Source organism: Mus musculus, chromosome 2 (genome assembly GCF_000001635.26).
Source record: "Mus musculus strain C57BL/6J chromosome 2, GRCm38.p6 C57BL/6J".
Classification (NCBI taxonomy): Eukaryota; Metazoa; Chordata; class Mammalia; order Rodentia; family Muridae; genus Mus; species Mus musculus.
In genome coordinates, this window is record NC_000068.7 from 65690894 (window position 1) to 65706836 (window position 15943).

At 39.6% G+C, this 15943-nt stretch overlaps 1 protein-coding gene across 5 annotated transcripts in view; it reads left to right on the forward strand.

Annotated features, from left to right (window-relative positions):
- Positions 1 to 15943, forward strand: part of Scn2a (sodium channel, voltage-gated, type II, alpha) — a 146684-nt gene that overhangs the window by 70130 nt on the left and 60611 nt on the right. For all 5 annotated transcript variants that reach the window (XM_017314945.1, NM_001346679.2, NM_001099298.3 and 2 more), the window contains one exon: positions 10824 to 11171. In XM_017314945.1, the coding sequence (XP_017170434.1) occupies positions 10824 to 11171 (348 nt within the window). The remainder of the gene's footprint in view (positions 1 to 10823; positions 11172 to 15943) is intronic.

Here is a 15943-nt window from a genome sequence, read left to right on the forward strand (position 1 = left end):
TGGCAGTTGATTTTCTGCGCCTCTTGTTCAAAGAATGCACTGATTTACATATTGCAAGAAAATGTTTTCTGTATGCCTCTAGCTTATAGACCCAGCCAAGCTGTTGAAATCCCACTATGTAGGTCCCTTGGTTGTTTAAAATTACCATGAGAATTTCCCAGAAATATACAGTTCCTTGGAGGACAAGTTCACCATGAGTGAAACTACAGTATGCCTATGGCACCAGTGACAATGGCAACCCACTGTATTGGTACTTGCAATATGAGTTACAATATGAAGTAGAAAGTTTCATTGTGGCAGTTTTCACATAAGCACATAGCAGACCTTGAGCATCCATATTCACACCCCTAATTCATTTAGCCTCTCTGTCTCCTTCTCTCTCTAGTCTCTTTCCTCTTCCAAAATCAAACACATCCCATTCTGCTTTCATATGTGTGTTTCATATATGTATATATTTGCATATATATACATACATTTTCATATGTAGAACCTAGAAATGTATTTTTGAGTCCAGCTCTTTTCTGCTGAAACGATGAACTGTTAAGTGCTTTGTGGCTTTATTGTGATGATATAGTATATTATTTGTGGCTATTTATTGTATTCTGTTGTGTAGAGATACCACATTTTCTTTATCTGTTGTTGAGGGACACCTGGGCTGATCACATAGCTTCAGAATTATGCATAGTGCAGTTGTAAATAAGGATATGCAAGTATCTCTATGGGATGTTGACTTAAATTCCTTTGAGTATACACCCAGGTGTGGTATAGTTGGATTCTACAGTAGCTCTATTTTTAGTTTTTTAAGCAGCCTCTTTCTATATTTCCAGAGTAGCTGGGCTGACATGTATCCTTGCCCACGTTGTATAAGGTTCAATTTTCTCGAGATTCTTGCCAGCACTTACAATTTGTGTTTTCCCATGAAGGTGTCTTGTGACTTATTTTTAATGAATCCTTTTAGCTGAGGTGAGATGGAATCTCAGTGTAATTTTGACTCACGTTTCCCTGATGGCTAATGATACTGAATATTTCTTCTTCGTGTATGTATTAGCTAGTTTACTTCTTATGTTGAGAACTATCTGTTCAGCTCATTGCTCATTACTGACTTGGTCATTTGTTCTTCTGGTGTTTAATGTTTTTGAGTTCTTGGTATGCTCTGTATCAGTCTCTCATTTTTCTCACTAATCTCCCATTCTTTTCACCAAGGAAAATGCACTTTTCTGCAGTGCCAAGCTTTTTTAATTTGGTGCAATCTCATGTATCAATCCTGTTTTATTTCTTGAGCTGTTGGAGTATTTTTTTCCAGGAAATAGTTTGCTATGTCCTTATCCTGAAGCGTTTCACTCTGCTCTTCTCCAGTGGTTTCAGACTTTCCAGGCTTACTTTTAGATCTTTGATTCGTTTTTAGAAAATATGAAAAGAGCTTATGTACTCAAAAATTGTAGCGGAGAAGCATCTATTCACTGGAAATATGATTGGGATGAAGATTTGTATTTGAATGCAGAGATTTAAGGTACCAAGTCTCATGATTTACTCAACTTAATTTCTTGACCACTCCATGAGAACTGCAGGAACATCAGCTATCATTGTTGCTGCTTTTGGTTTTCTAGAGACAAGGCCTTGTGTTTCCCAGGTTTCTCTCTCAGCTGTTGTATAGCTGAAGATGACCTTGAACTCCTAATCTTATTTCCTCCACCTCAAGTGGAGATTTCAGAGATGTGTCACCAAGAGGTTACAAACATTTTACCTTCTTGACGTAGTCTTCCTTTTATTAATATGTAATCCATCTCTTCCAAATAAAATTGGCTTCAGATCTGCTTTGTCAGGTATGAGCGAATCTGTGCATACTTGTCTTCAGATGTCATTTAATTGAGATTATTTTTTGCATCTTTCCACTCTCATCTGTTTATGTCTTTACATAGTGACTTGAGTTTTATGTGGATAGCAAATAGGTGAATCTTGTTTCTTATACCTTTTAGCCAGTATACTTGTTCTAATTGGAGCATTAAGACACCTTATCTTTAGAGTAAGATGGTATATGTCAATTTTTCTCTGGCTCATTATTTGCTGTCTTGACAAGGTTAAACTTCCTTCCCAGTCTTCACTTCTGCATTGGTTGTGTACATCGTCATTCCTGTTCTGTGTGCAGCAATGCTTTAAGTAGCTGCTTTGTGTCTGGCTTAGTGGACATGGATTGTTATCGTTTATGTATGGCATGGGAAGTCCTTTTTCACATTCTATTTTAAAAGACAGCTTTGCTGGATGCTGAAATCTTGTTTGGCAGCTATTTTGTTTCATGGATTGATATGTGTTAGTCCCTACTCTCCAGGTCCTTAGAATTTTTTCAACAAAGTCTTCTGATCTGAGTGGCTTAACTTTGAAAGGATCTTAGCCCTTCCTGCCACAACTCTGCAGAGTCTTCACTTTGTCCTGTAAATATTTTGACCCCAATATGACCTGGAGATATTATTTTTCTGGTCATGCCTACTTGGTGTTCTACTTTGTTCAATCCCTGTTCTTTATTCCACTGGGTCTGCTCTTTTAATGATGCTTTCCATTGAGTGGGTTGTTTGTTTGTTTGGTTTGGTTTGGTTTTGGTTTTGGTTTTGGTTTTGGTTTTGGTTTTGGTTTTGGTTTTGGTTTTGGTTTTGGTTTTGGTTTTGGTGGTGGTGGTGGTGGTGGTGGTGGTGGTGGTGGTGGTAGTGTTTAATTCCTTGAGTTTTTTCATTCCTACAGTACCTGTTTAATTTCTAACTCTTGGGGTCTCATCCAAGTGGCTGAATTTCATGTGCAAATCTTGAGTGGATTTCTTTTTTATTTGTTGTCTGTTTCCTCTAATCCTCTTTGTGGTCTCATTGATCATTTTTAAAACAAGACTTATATGTTTGGCATGTAGGACATCCACTGTCTTCAGATTAGGCTATTTGAAAGTTAATAACTTGATGGGGGCTAGTAATACAGTTGAGTGTCTAGTGTCTAGAGTGCTTCTATACCATGTATAAAGCCCTGGTTTCGTTCCCAGGACTACATAAATTGTGGTGGCATAGGCCTGTAGTCAGAGAACTTAGGAGGAGGAAACAGGCAGATCAAGAGTTAAAGTCATTACTCAGTTACAAAGGGTGTTTTAGGCTATAGGGAAGTCTGTCACCAAAACAAAGCAAGGACAATAAAATGTGGAGAAGTTATGTTGTTGCCTTGCCTTGTCATAGCTCTTATCTTTCTACCCTTCAATTCATGCATCTTTGGGGATGGACTTACAGTTTTAATTTGGGGTCATCTTTGTAGGCAGCATACTTTTGAGGTTTGGTTTCCAATAATGCTTAGATGGAAGCAAATAAAATGGGAATAAACCAGGTGTTCATTTACCAATTCTAGAAATTATTTTTCAAAAATGGAAAAAGAGAGGGGAAAAAAAAAAGAAAATGAGTGAAGCAACATAGTATCAACTATGAAGTTACATTTTAAAAGCAAAATTAATAAGAATAAAGATGAAGTGAGAGTAAGGAAATGGAAAAAGAGAGAAGCAAGATTTCAGAAATGAGAAATGATGGTGGTGTTGGTGATGATGATGATGACAGTAATCATGTGTAGCTCTAGCAACTCTAGAGTTTGTATCCCTAAGAACTACAAATGCCCAACTCAAGATATGTCCCTCAAGTGCTTTGAAAAGTAGGCAAAGCAAGCATAGCTCTCCCATAGCAGTTCTGCAGGGAAGGGGAGAACCCGGGAAGCCAGGCACTCTGCCAGCCATCTCAGTATTTTAAATATCTACTTAGTGCTAAACCATCCTCAGTAGGGAAGGATGCCTCACACAACAGCCAATCCTGCATGGAATGTGGCAGCTACAGACGGACATAAGCCACCTACCCACCCACCAACAATGAGTGGAGAAGACTTAGTCTCTAAAGCAGCAGTTCTCAACCTGTTGTGTGGATGCTGGAGCCAAACTCGGGTGCTTAGGATTGTACAGCAAGTGCTGTTAGCTCAGTGGTTCTCCAGCTATGGATTCAACACCTTTGGTTGAAAGACCCTTTCACGGGTCACCTAAGACCACCAGAAAACACAGATAGTTGCATTATGAGTTGCAACAGTAGAAAATTCACAATTATAAAGTATCAATTAATATACTTTTAGGGCTTGGGGCCACCACAGCGTGAGGAACTATATCAAAGGGCCACAGCATCAGAAAGGTTGTGAACCACTGCTTTAAAGTAACCCAGAGAAAAGGGGTGTTGTTCCTTACCACAGAGTGTAACCGTCAAACTCTTTACAGCCCATCCTCCCTGTAGCCTAAACATCTCCTCAGGTTAGTGTCTGAACCTCTAGCTCTCCACCAGTGCCTCTTGTGATTACCTCCCGCCCACATGGTGTGACAGGATGCTGCCAGTCTCAAACAATATGCCCCCTGATGAGATGTACTTGGCCATAGTCCTCTGGAATACGAGGATCAACGAAACAGTTCTCCTCTACAATTTTAGCCTGTCCTGCAAGAAGAGCCACGGCCAGTCAAGCCCTGCTCTAGAGTTAGCGCTTTCAGATTTCTCTTGAAGCTTCACCTGTCGACCTGCTCTGAAAAGGGCGCCAGCATGCTCTGTACTTACCATGTGGATGGCTTACATCATAGGTATTCATCTTATCCCCCCGCTCATAATCAGTGCTAACAACTAGACAGCAGAGTATCACTTTCACTATAGATTTGACTCAATATCGGGTGATTCTTGATCTGACACCGAAACTCATGGACTTTCGCCTTCTTCGGTGAGCCCGGAAAACATCCTTTAAAGCTGATGATGAAATGTATAATTTGATTTTTAAAAAAAATATACACATATCTAGGACTTTTTTATTTCTCTTCACAGCTTATCAGATAAAGACTCTCACATGACCTAATTGTTAACATATGCACATTTTGGTAGACCAGCTGGCCCATCCCACAGCCAAATAATATTGTGAATTGAGATAAATGATTTCAAATTGAATAGGATTTTTTGTTACCAAAGAAAAATTACTTTTAAAAAAAATTGCCAGCACAACTCTTATGGTTTCACCTGAATAAATCTTTTTTTTTTTTTACTTTATTTTTATTAGGTATTTTCCTCGTTTACATTTTCAATGCTATCCCAAAGGTCCCCCATACCCACCCCCTAATCCCCTACTCACCCACTCCCCCTTTTTGGCCCTAGCGTTCCCCTGTACTTGTGCATATAAAGTTTGCAAGTTCAATGGGCCTCTCTTTGCAGTGATGGCCGACTAGGCCATCTTTTGATACATATGCAGCTAAAGACAAGAGCTCTGGGGTACTGGTTAGTTCATATTGTTGTTCCACCTATAGGGTTGCAGTTCCCTTTAGCTCCTTGGGTAATTTCTCTAGCTCCTCCATTAGGGGCCGTGTGACCCATCCAATAGCTGACTGTGATCATCCACTTCTGTGTTTGCTAGGCCCCGGCATAGTCTCACAAGAGAGAGCTATATCTGGGTCCTTTCAGCGAAATCTTGCTAGTGTATGCAATGGTGTCAGCATTTGGAAGCTGATTATGGGATGGATCCCTGCATATGGCAATCACTATATGGTCCATCCCTTCGTCACAGCTCCAAATTTTGTCTCTGTAACTCCTTCTATGGGTGTTTTGTTCCCATTTCTAAGAAAGGGTAAAGTGTCCACACTTTGGTCTTCGTTCTTCTTGAATTTCATGCGTTTGGCAAGTTGTATCTTATATCTTGAGTATCCTAAGTTTCTGGACTAATATCCACTTATCAGTGAGTACATATTGTGCGAGTTCCTTTGTGATTGGGTTACTTCACTCAGGATGATACCCTCCAGGTCCATCCATTTGGCTAGGAATTTCATAAATCCATTTTTTAATAGCTGAGTAGTATTCCATTGTGTAAATGTACCACATTTTCTGTATCCATTCCTCTGTTGAGGGGCATCTGGGTTCTTTCCAGCTTCTGGCTATTATAAACAAGGCTGCTATGAACATAGTGGAGCATGTGTTCTTCTTACCGGTTGGGACATCTTCTGGATATATGCCCAGGAGAGGTATTGCGGGATCCTCCGGTAGTACTGTGTCCAATTTTCTGAGGAACCGCCAGACTGATTTCCAGAGTGGTTGTACAAGCTTGCAATCCCACCAACAATGGAGGAGTGTTCCCCTTTCTCCACATCCTCGCCAGCATCTGCTGTCACCTGAGTTTTTGATCTTTGCCATTCTGACTGGAGTGAAGTGGAATCTCAGGGTTGTTTTGATTTGCATTTCCCTGATGATTAAGGATGTTGAACATTTTTTCAGGTGCTTCTCTGCCATTCGGTATTCCTCAGGTGAGAATTCTTTGTTCAGCTCTGAGCCCCCTTTTCTTAATTGGCAAATATGAGTCCCTTAAATGTTGGGCTCTCTTCTTAAAAGCATGATTATTTTGATAAAAATAAAATAATGGAGAGAAGAAGGAAATGGAGGAAGGGAGTTAAGAAGAGATCAAGGGCAAGAAGGAGAGAAGAGGGAAGATTAGTTTGCCTACTCCTGAACCTAATTTTGTGTAAATTATAAACTAGGTTTGCCTAAATTTTAAGCTTCATATCCACTGGCACTGCAGACCTTTTCTTCAATTTACATTATTCCAAATCCAAGAGGATCAATTCTAGTCTGTGCACTATGCTTGGAAATGCTGGGGCTGTCCCTGCTCTTTATTTTCTCACTGAGATGGCATTTCCTTTATAGTACCTGTACACCTCTCCTTGTGCCTATTTCCCAGCTAATTGGACACTGTGAGAGATTTAGGTCATACATGACCTTCCGTGTTTCATTCAATTTCCTATTTGTTTCTTAAGCAATCTTTATAAATAACAATGAACTACTTTAAAAAATATATTTGCCTGTTTTGTTTTTTTTTTTTAAATAGTTGGTAGATTGCAAAGAAGATGGAGTGGTGTTTACTGCTCTAGAGGTGATGGGACCTGGAAGAATGGAGCTGATAAATGAGGCAGACTAAAGTCTCATGCACTAGTCCATTTTATTCAAAGCACCAAACAATTTATGCTCTAATGGTTTAGAGAACTCACATGAGTAAGGTGTCCAATCGCAAGAGCAAGCCACATGTGGTGGACAAGGTCCACAGAGAAACATGTCTTTCTATAGAGGCATATAAATACGTTGTAATCACTGGTTGTAATGAATAATCTGAAGTAAAGTCACCCCTATCTGCCACACCAGGGAGGGACACAAAAGCACAATCTAAGAACAATATTGTGATTTTGAAGAAACTGAGGTCACAAGGCTTCTGTCTTGGTTTTCCCACAGGCACCCAAAAAGCTCCTCACACAACTTCATGCTTGGATCTTGTTTTGACAGAGATAGAACAAGATTGGAGATGAGGGAGGGAGGGAGGGAGACAGAGACAGAGAGGTACCACGCAGATATTTCAGTAACCCCACTTTGAAAGTCCTGGAAGTAATAATGAAAACGTCAAACCAAGTATAGAGATTCTTCCTGCATACAGTGGTAGGAGCCTCTTAGCTTTTATGAGATATTTTCAAAGGTCAAGGATCACAAACTATTAAGAAACCATGCATTCTAATGATATAATGGAAAGGATATTCTGTTAATAACCACTTTTGCTTTCATACCAAAAAATATAATATAAACTTTTCCTGCAAGATTATAATTTTCACAGTAGAGTAGGTGGAAATGTGAACTATTTCTTAGACATCTCTGACTTGTAAGTGTGGGAGAGGGAAGGGAAGAAAGGCAAGAATGCATCTCTAATCAAGTCTTAAGGTAATCTGGATATTTTCTTTAGAAACTTTTCTAAGAACCAGGTCACCTGTAATAAATTAGCAGTTATAGCTTTTGGAGATTTACCAGTGGGAAGGATGTGTCTTCTGGGCTGTCTTTCATTTGCAACACAGCATTAAGTTAGGAAATCATTGTAAGCGTGTCTGTAGTATAAGCAGTGGTTCAAAGAGAGGCACAACATTCTGCTTGGCCCATGGAGACCACATTTCTCTTTTCCAGATGTTGGGTCAGAAAGGTACCTTTACAACTGGGGTGGTTGAGGTGGCTGGCTGTAAGAACTACAGTAGGCATCTGGCTATACAAAAGGAAGCAACTGGAGCTGGCTATGGAGAAAGACATGGTTTGGTCATTTGCAATGTAGCTAGTTGTTATGTATAAACTCTGTTCTTAATGCACCTTTTAACCAGTTTTATTGAGATTATCTCCCTCTATCCATCTATGTGTACTTTAAGTTAACATGTAAACTCTACTAAAAGTGTTACATATACATGAATTTTACTGTATTTCCTTTAAACACTTTTGTCTTTTTCGTTGTGAGCTAATGAGAAACAATAGTGAGCTAATGAGAATCATGATAGGTAGGATTTCTGTGGTGGAAAAGAATGAAAATAGTCTCTATAAGCTCCTATGTTTGAATACTTTGTCCCACTCCCCCTCATCCCCGTTTCCTTGGTAGAACTATTTGGGAAGGATTATAAGGTATAGCCTTGTTAGAGGAGCTATGTCATAGCTGGTGGGCACTGAGGTTTCAAAAGCGCCTCTCTATCCCAAGTGTGCTCTCTGCTTCGTTTGTAGTTGCAGATGGGAGCTCTGCTGTCTGCCACTTGTTATCTCCATTCAGCTTTCAGGAACTCTTAAGTCTCCGGAACCATAGCCCCAAAGGCTTTTTTCCTTCTGTAAGTTGCCTTGGTAATGGCATTTTATCACAGCAATAGAAAAGTAACTAAGACAGATGGGTTAGGGTTAGGGATGGTAAGAAATAACTTCTATAGAGGGATAAATTTGTCTTCCTAAATGTTATTTATTGTTGAATAGTGAATGGACACATAACACAAAAAAGTATCTGGCCTGTACAAATGTGGTATAAATATTACAAAAATCATTGAAGAAAAGATGAGTATCTGAAAGGAAATCAGAAGAACACATATTGCTTAAAGAATATAAGAATATCATAGACACAAAATTATTATTGGGCCTTAAATCAATCAAAGAGGAAAAAGATCAAACTCATCTTATTAAATTATTGAATTTGTGTTATTTCAATTAATAGAAATGCAATACAGATAACTTACAAAAAACAGAACTATTAGATTATATAAATAATGTCTATGCATAGTTTTAGGTAGATAGGGTGGTTTGATTTATATAGAGAGTTATAGGGAGTTATGGTTGCCTTGAGTCTCAGAAGAGATCTTGGGCCTTGGATATTAAGCAGTCTTGAAACTGTGATAGACTATGGGGACTTTTGAAGTTGGACTAGACACATTTTGTGCTCTGATATGGTTATAAGCAGCAGGAAGTGGACTGTGGTGGTTTTGGTAAAAACAGCCCCATAGGCTCATATATTTGAGTGCAGTCACCAGGAAGTGACACTGAAAAGATTATGAGTATTAAGAGGTGTGACTTTATTGAAGTAGATGTGGCCTTGTTGGAAGAAATCTGTCACTAGGGGTGGGCATTGAGAGTTCAAAAATGAGCACCAGACCAAGGCTCTCTGTGCCTATGAATTGGGATGTAGCTCTCAACTACTTTGCCAGTATCTGCTGGCATGCTGCCATGCTCTCTACCATGATGCAAATGGACTAAGTCTCTGAAAATGTAAATAAGAAACAACTAAATTTCTTTAATAAGACTTATTTTGGTCATGATGTCTTTTCACAGCAAAGAACAGTGACTAAGACAGCAAGTTGTATGTCGGGAACAGGCCTAACCATGTATATTGGATGACATTCATATGTCATCCAAGGTTTCTCCCATGTGTCTAGCATGATACCCACTGTTGCTCTTAGATCCAATAATCTCAACAACCCCAGTTGAAAAACCACCTCTGTTTCCCAACAGTTGGAAAAGAAAGTGTTGATTCTCAGTTGGCCAAACAACATCCTGTGTCTCCATGGTAACCATTCCATGCATTACAGGGATGGAGTGCTCTAGAGTCAGGGACTGGATTAGTGCCTCAGAAATCAAATGAATCAAGAATTGAGGAGCTTTTCTTAAGGTACAGGATCTTGTAAACCACAAAGAAATGGCTATAAGTCAAGTGACCGCATGTGTAGCAGAGGTTAGAAACACAGACTGATGGCATAGCAGAGGTAAGTCATCCTTATTGGTGTGTGATGGCCAAGCAGAGTAAGGAAACAGGCCATTGTTAGAAAATGCTGAGTGACTGTGATCAGATTCTTATTTGAAAACGGGTTTTTTGCTAATATCGTGTTGTTCAGATTTCTTGAGACAGAAGAGTGGAAATCAGAAAATGAATCATACAGTTATTTCAGCTTGATTTGTTTAATTTATTCATGAGGGCCATTATAAAATAGGCAAAGGAGGGGAGAGAAGCTGCCCCTGCGCTATAATTATGCAGGTCTACCAGCAAGCCAGCTTTGATTTTTCTCTGGGGAAGCTCTGCCTCAGGGTGTGGTCACTTGTGAGCTCTTACTGCATCTATTTTGAGCTTCAAAAGACCTAAATGTAGGTGTGTGTTTAATTACTTTTCACTGAATCATTCGGTGATATTTAGCTCTAAGAGAATGGTCTAGCAAGCGCTGCTCCTCCAGGCATAAGACTAGACAGCATTGTGGGAGTGCTTTTGACTACTCTTAAGCAAAGAAAATGACAGAATAGGAAGAACATGAAGCAAGAGGGCAGGAAAGCAAAGCAAAGTGCTGAGCAGCTAGTGCAGGAAGGGAGACTTCGACTCCTGCCCAGTGATTTATCCTGAGGTAGCCAGCGGGTATGAACCAGCGGGTCAAGCCATTTTCTTCTGGCTGCAAGTTCTTAATTCTCTTCATATGTTTTGTTCCTTTTGGTTCTTTCTAGTCTCTCTTGAGCATCCGAGGCTCCCTTTTTTCTCCGAGACGCAACAGTAGAGCAAGCCTTTTCAGCTTCAAAGGTCGGGTGAAGGATATTGGTTCTGAAAATGACTTTGCGGACGATGAACACAGCACGTTTGAGGACAACGACAGCAGGAGAGACTCTCTATTTGTACCACACAGACATGGAGAAAGGCGTCCCAGCAACGTTAGCCAGGCCAGCCGTGCCTCCCGGGGGATACCCACTCTACCCATGAATGGGAAGATGCACAGTGCAGTGGACTGCAACGGTGTGGTCTCCCTAGTTGGAGGCCCTTCTGCTCTCACATCTCCTGTGGGGCAGCTACTACCAGAGGTGAGGACCATTAAAGCTGCATCTGAGAGCACAGAAAAAGAAAGGACATGGGTACAATCAGGGATGTGGGTTTTGATTTACACAGATGATAATTTTCCTGCATCTTTTATTCCCAGGCCAAGAGGTGGCTGGTTTTATCAAGCTATGAACTTATCTCCTTAAAAAAAAAAAAAAAAACAAAAAAAACAAAAAAAACCTTCAACACAACTCTACAAATTAATATCATACAATGAGTTTCATAGGCATATTTGTTCATTATTATTCCTACAGTTTGGACTTTAATGTAAAAGTCAAATCACATCTTTGTCATGCAAGCATGTAACTATCATCATCATCGTTGTTGTTGTTATTATTATTATATTTTTTCGAAACAAGGTTTCTCTATGTAGCTCTGGCTATACTAAAACTTCCTTTGAAGACCAGGCTATCCTTAAACTCAGAGATTAACCTGCCTCTGCTTTCCAAGATATGGAATTAAAGGCCTGTGCCACCACACCTAGCAATATGATTAAATATTAAGAAATTAAAGAATATAAACATGAGCATGATTACATATACACATATAAAAGGACAGACAGACAGACAGACACACAGACACACATACACACATACACACACACACACACACACACACACACACACACACACACACACGTATATATGCATTTCAAAGGTTTTTCTATCCTGTCCCTTTAAAACAACTTCACACCTCCACTTGCTGTCATGCTCACACTATCCCATCTAAATCCCTTACTTCACAGTTCTCCAGATTTTTCATAGTGTGCCTTGCCCCCAGTACCAACTCTAATGACCCAGCCACCCTTCATCAGCAAAGAGACTGCTTGAATAGCACAGGCTACAGTCCCATGTTTTCTTTTGGATTTCTATTTCTAATGGATTTAGCCTTCCATATTACTGCCATGAATTCTTCCTATATGCAAAGTCACCCCAAATTGAGCATATGGAAAAGATTTTCAACTTAATAATGTTTATCAGGATGTATCACTGATGGTCCCTTTATAAAGAGGGGCATTCCTCAAGTTGGCATTAAATGAAACATCACTTAACCTTTATAAAACACTTCAGCCATGTTGTCTGATCACATCACAGTTTCCCCAGCTGGGATAAAATCTCCTTTATATTATTACTCTTATATCATTTCTTTTTTTTTTTTTTTAAAGCAGACACATCCCTTACGGCCGTGTTATAATGGTCCAAATAGTTTTCAATTACTTCTTTTTTTTTTTAATTTTTTTAATTAGGTATTTTCCTCATTTACAATTCCAATGCTATCCCAAAGTCCCCCATACCCTCCCCCCACTCTCCTACCCACTCACTCCCCCTTTTTGGCCCTGGCGTTCCCCTGTACTGGGGCATATAAAGTTTGCAAGTCCAATGGGCCTCTCTTTTCAGTGATGGCCGGCTAGGCCATCTTTTGATACATATGCAGCTAGAGTCAAGAGCTCTGGGGTACTGGTTAGTTCATAATGTTGTTCCACCTATAGGGTTGCAGATCCCTTTAGCTCCTTGGGTATTTTCTCTAGCTCCTCCATTGGGGGCCCTGTGATCCATCCAATAGCTGACTGTGAGCATCCACTTATGTGTTTGCTAGGCCCCGGCATAGTCTCACTAGAGACAGCTATATCATACAAGAAGCCTACAGAACTTCAATTACTTCTTAGAGGAATGTCTTGCCCTGGAATATGACAACAGCGGCTGCTCACCACTGATTTCTTATGGCCTTTTCTCAGCTTTTCCTTCCAAGGAAATTTCCATGTATCCTGGAAAAATAGCAAGCCATGGAAGAGTAGAACTTTGTTGTGAAGCAGACAAGAAGAATGATAAGGAAATGTCACATGTTCTTAGAGAAATAATTTTAGCCAGTTATGTTCAACACATTTCCCAGAACACTGTGGGTTTATTTCATTGAACCCTCACAATTACCCATTATAATAGTTACTAGTTTATGCCCATTTTACAGAGGGACAATTGAGGCCTATACATGCTTAAACTAAGATCTGATCCCAGATGTGCTGTTTACAAGCCCTACTATACTCTATTCACAGTGAAATACAACATTCTGTTGGATTTTCTTAAATGGTAAAATCATTACCATTATAAGGTTAGGTCTTCTCACCGAGATCTGCCTGACCCAGCCTCCAGAGAACTTGGATCAAAGGTGTGCACCATCACTGCCTGGCTAAACCTTTTTCTTTCTGTTTGTCTTTCTATCTTTCTTTTGTTCTTTCTGTCTGGCTTTCTTTCTTTTTTCTTTCCTTAATCCGCAAAATCTAAACACAGTTTAATTAAAATACCAGAGACATATTAAAAAAAACAAATAAATCAATGCCTTAAAATGGCCCCAACCTAGTGTCTTAGTTAGGGTTTTACTGCTGTGAACAGACACCATGACCAAAGCTACTCTCATAAGGACAACATTTAATTGGGGCTGGCTTACATATTCAGAGGTTCAATCCATCATCATCGAGGAGGTAGCATGGCAGCATCCAGGCAGACAAGGTACAAGAGGCAATGAGAATTCTACATCTTCATCTGAAGTCTGCTAGCACAATACTGGCTTCCAGGCAGCTAGAATGAGAGTCTTGTAACCCACACCCACAGTGACACACCTACTCCAACAGAGCCACACCTTCTAATCTTACCACTCTCTGGGCCAAGGATATAAACCATCCCACTTAGGATATGAATGAGTTCACTGATAAAATGGAAACACTGACGAGGGAAGTTGAGGAAGACACCAGAAGCAGAGAGTTCCCATGCATGCAATGGCACGTGCTGTTCCACTGAGCTACTTCAATCCAGGTTCTGATAGATTGATGTAATACTGAAATATTGATGTATAGATAAAGAAAAAAAAAGTTTTTCTTAAGTCATGCTTCAAACTCTCTCAGGAGATTCTCAGAAATGGAATTTCCAAATTTTCTGGCTGTACCAGAGCTACTCGGAGTGAAACTTTGCAGCAGGATCCTGGAAATCTTTTTCTTATGAAACAGTTCACACGGTTCTTGAATACAGAAGTAGGTCCATCACTGCTATTGTTACCCTTGGGATAACATTCCCAATTTCATTGCATAAATATAACTGCAAATCCATATATCAGAACTGTCAAGGACTCACCATTCATTTGCCCTATCAGAAAAGGCAGAATAAATCTCAAAGGTTGATTGGACTTAGTTTGACACCAAGCCTAGTGTAACCTGGTAAGCTGTGGATTCCCACACCTGCATCCCTGCAGCCATGAAGTCAATGCTTTGGGGCAGGACTCTGTTCGGTGGAAGAAGCTGAAGGGACACACAAGTGGCAATGGGGACATGTGAACAGGAAACAGACAGTGGCAAGCAAATGGCAGGTCCTAAGCAAGGCACACAATTTCCTGTTCTTTACATATAAATTCCATTGAGACAATTAAACTTCAGAAGAATTTGCTGAATAGTATCATTAGAGATTTTGGAATCTACGATTAAAACTTCCATAGGTCTGGAGTTTTGGATGTGGTTTTGCCTAAAACGAAGAGATTGAATGATATTTATGTGGCCTCTGCTCTTTTTTTTTCCTAAAAGGTTCATCTTTCAGGAGGTAAATATTTCCTTTCCATGAGCCCATCTTTGCATCTTTACTTTAATAGTTTTATTTTCAATACTTCATTCTCTCTTTTCTCCTTGCTTCAATTACTCCTGCATCTTGTAGTTAAGCTGAGCTGATAGCATGGATCTTTATCCCCATTGGTGATAACATCAGTTGAGTAGAAATCCGTTTGAAATACCCAGTCATGCAAATGATTAACATAGCAGTAATGGCCATTGCTCATATCCCAGTGATGTCTGGATTCATAAGCAACTCTTAGGTTGCCATTTAGGCAACAGCAGTAACACAGAACTAAGAGTCTCACTCAGACTTGCCTTTGAAGTGCTTGAGATTCTTTTCTTTGTCCTGTGTCTGTTAACACCATGCTGGGTAGAAACATGTTCCTACCTAGCTCCAAACCTGGAGAGTGTCTTAGGGTAGGGAATAACTGAGTCATTGTGTGATTGTTAACATCCAAACACTCCAACTGGCACGTTCCAAGAGTTGCGATATTTTAAGTAGCTCATCTGTGAATAGATCAGTTTCATAAGTATAAGATAAAAAGATAGGTGAGCTAAGATTATTTTAAAATATGAATATTGGGAAACGATATCTGTCTCCAAAAACAGAAATATTTTACATACAGAGTTTATTTTTTTAAGGGAACTATTATGGAAGTATAAGATGAAATGATAGGTTAGCTAAGATTTGTTTTTTTTCTTAAATATGGTTATGGAAAATGATTTCTGTCTCCAAAAAAAAAATAAGAAAATATTTTACATTCAGAGCTCACATTTTAAGGGAACTATTATGGATACATATTGGATAACGATGCCTTTTCACACCTATTTATAACGATCTAAAAACGGACCTGGGAGTACATCAGAAACAATGCGTTTCAGTTTGAAGATGGAGGTTGAAATGGGTGAGATGCTCTGAGTTTATACAGTTGATCTTAGTTTTGGTCCTTCCAAGCCAAATTTCTGGCATGGAGAAAGCTGGAATCACAGAAGACTGAAGGGCTGATAGACTTTCAAAAACAGTCCGAATATAGTAATTCTAGGAATATCACAGGGAACTATTGTGGTCTAGCTATGAAATGTCTACCATGGGCTCATATGCCCCAATCATGGCTGTCTAGCTGATGGTGCTATCTGGGAACGTTGTAGAACCTTAATGAGTAGAGA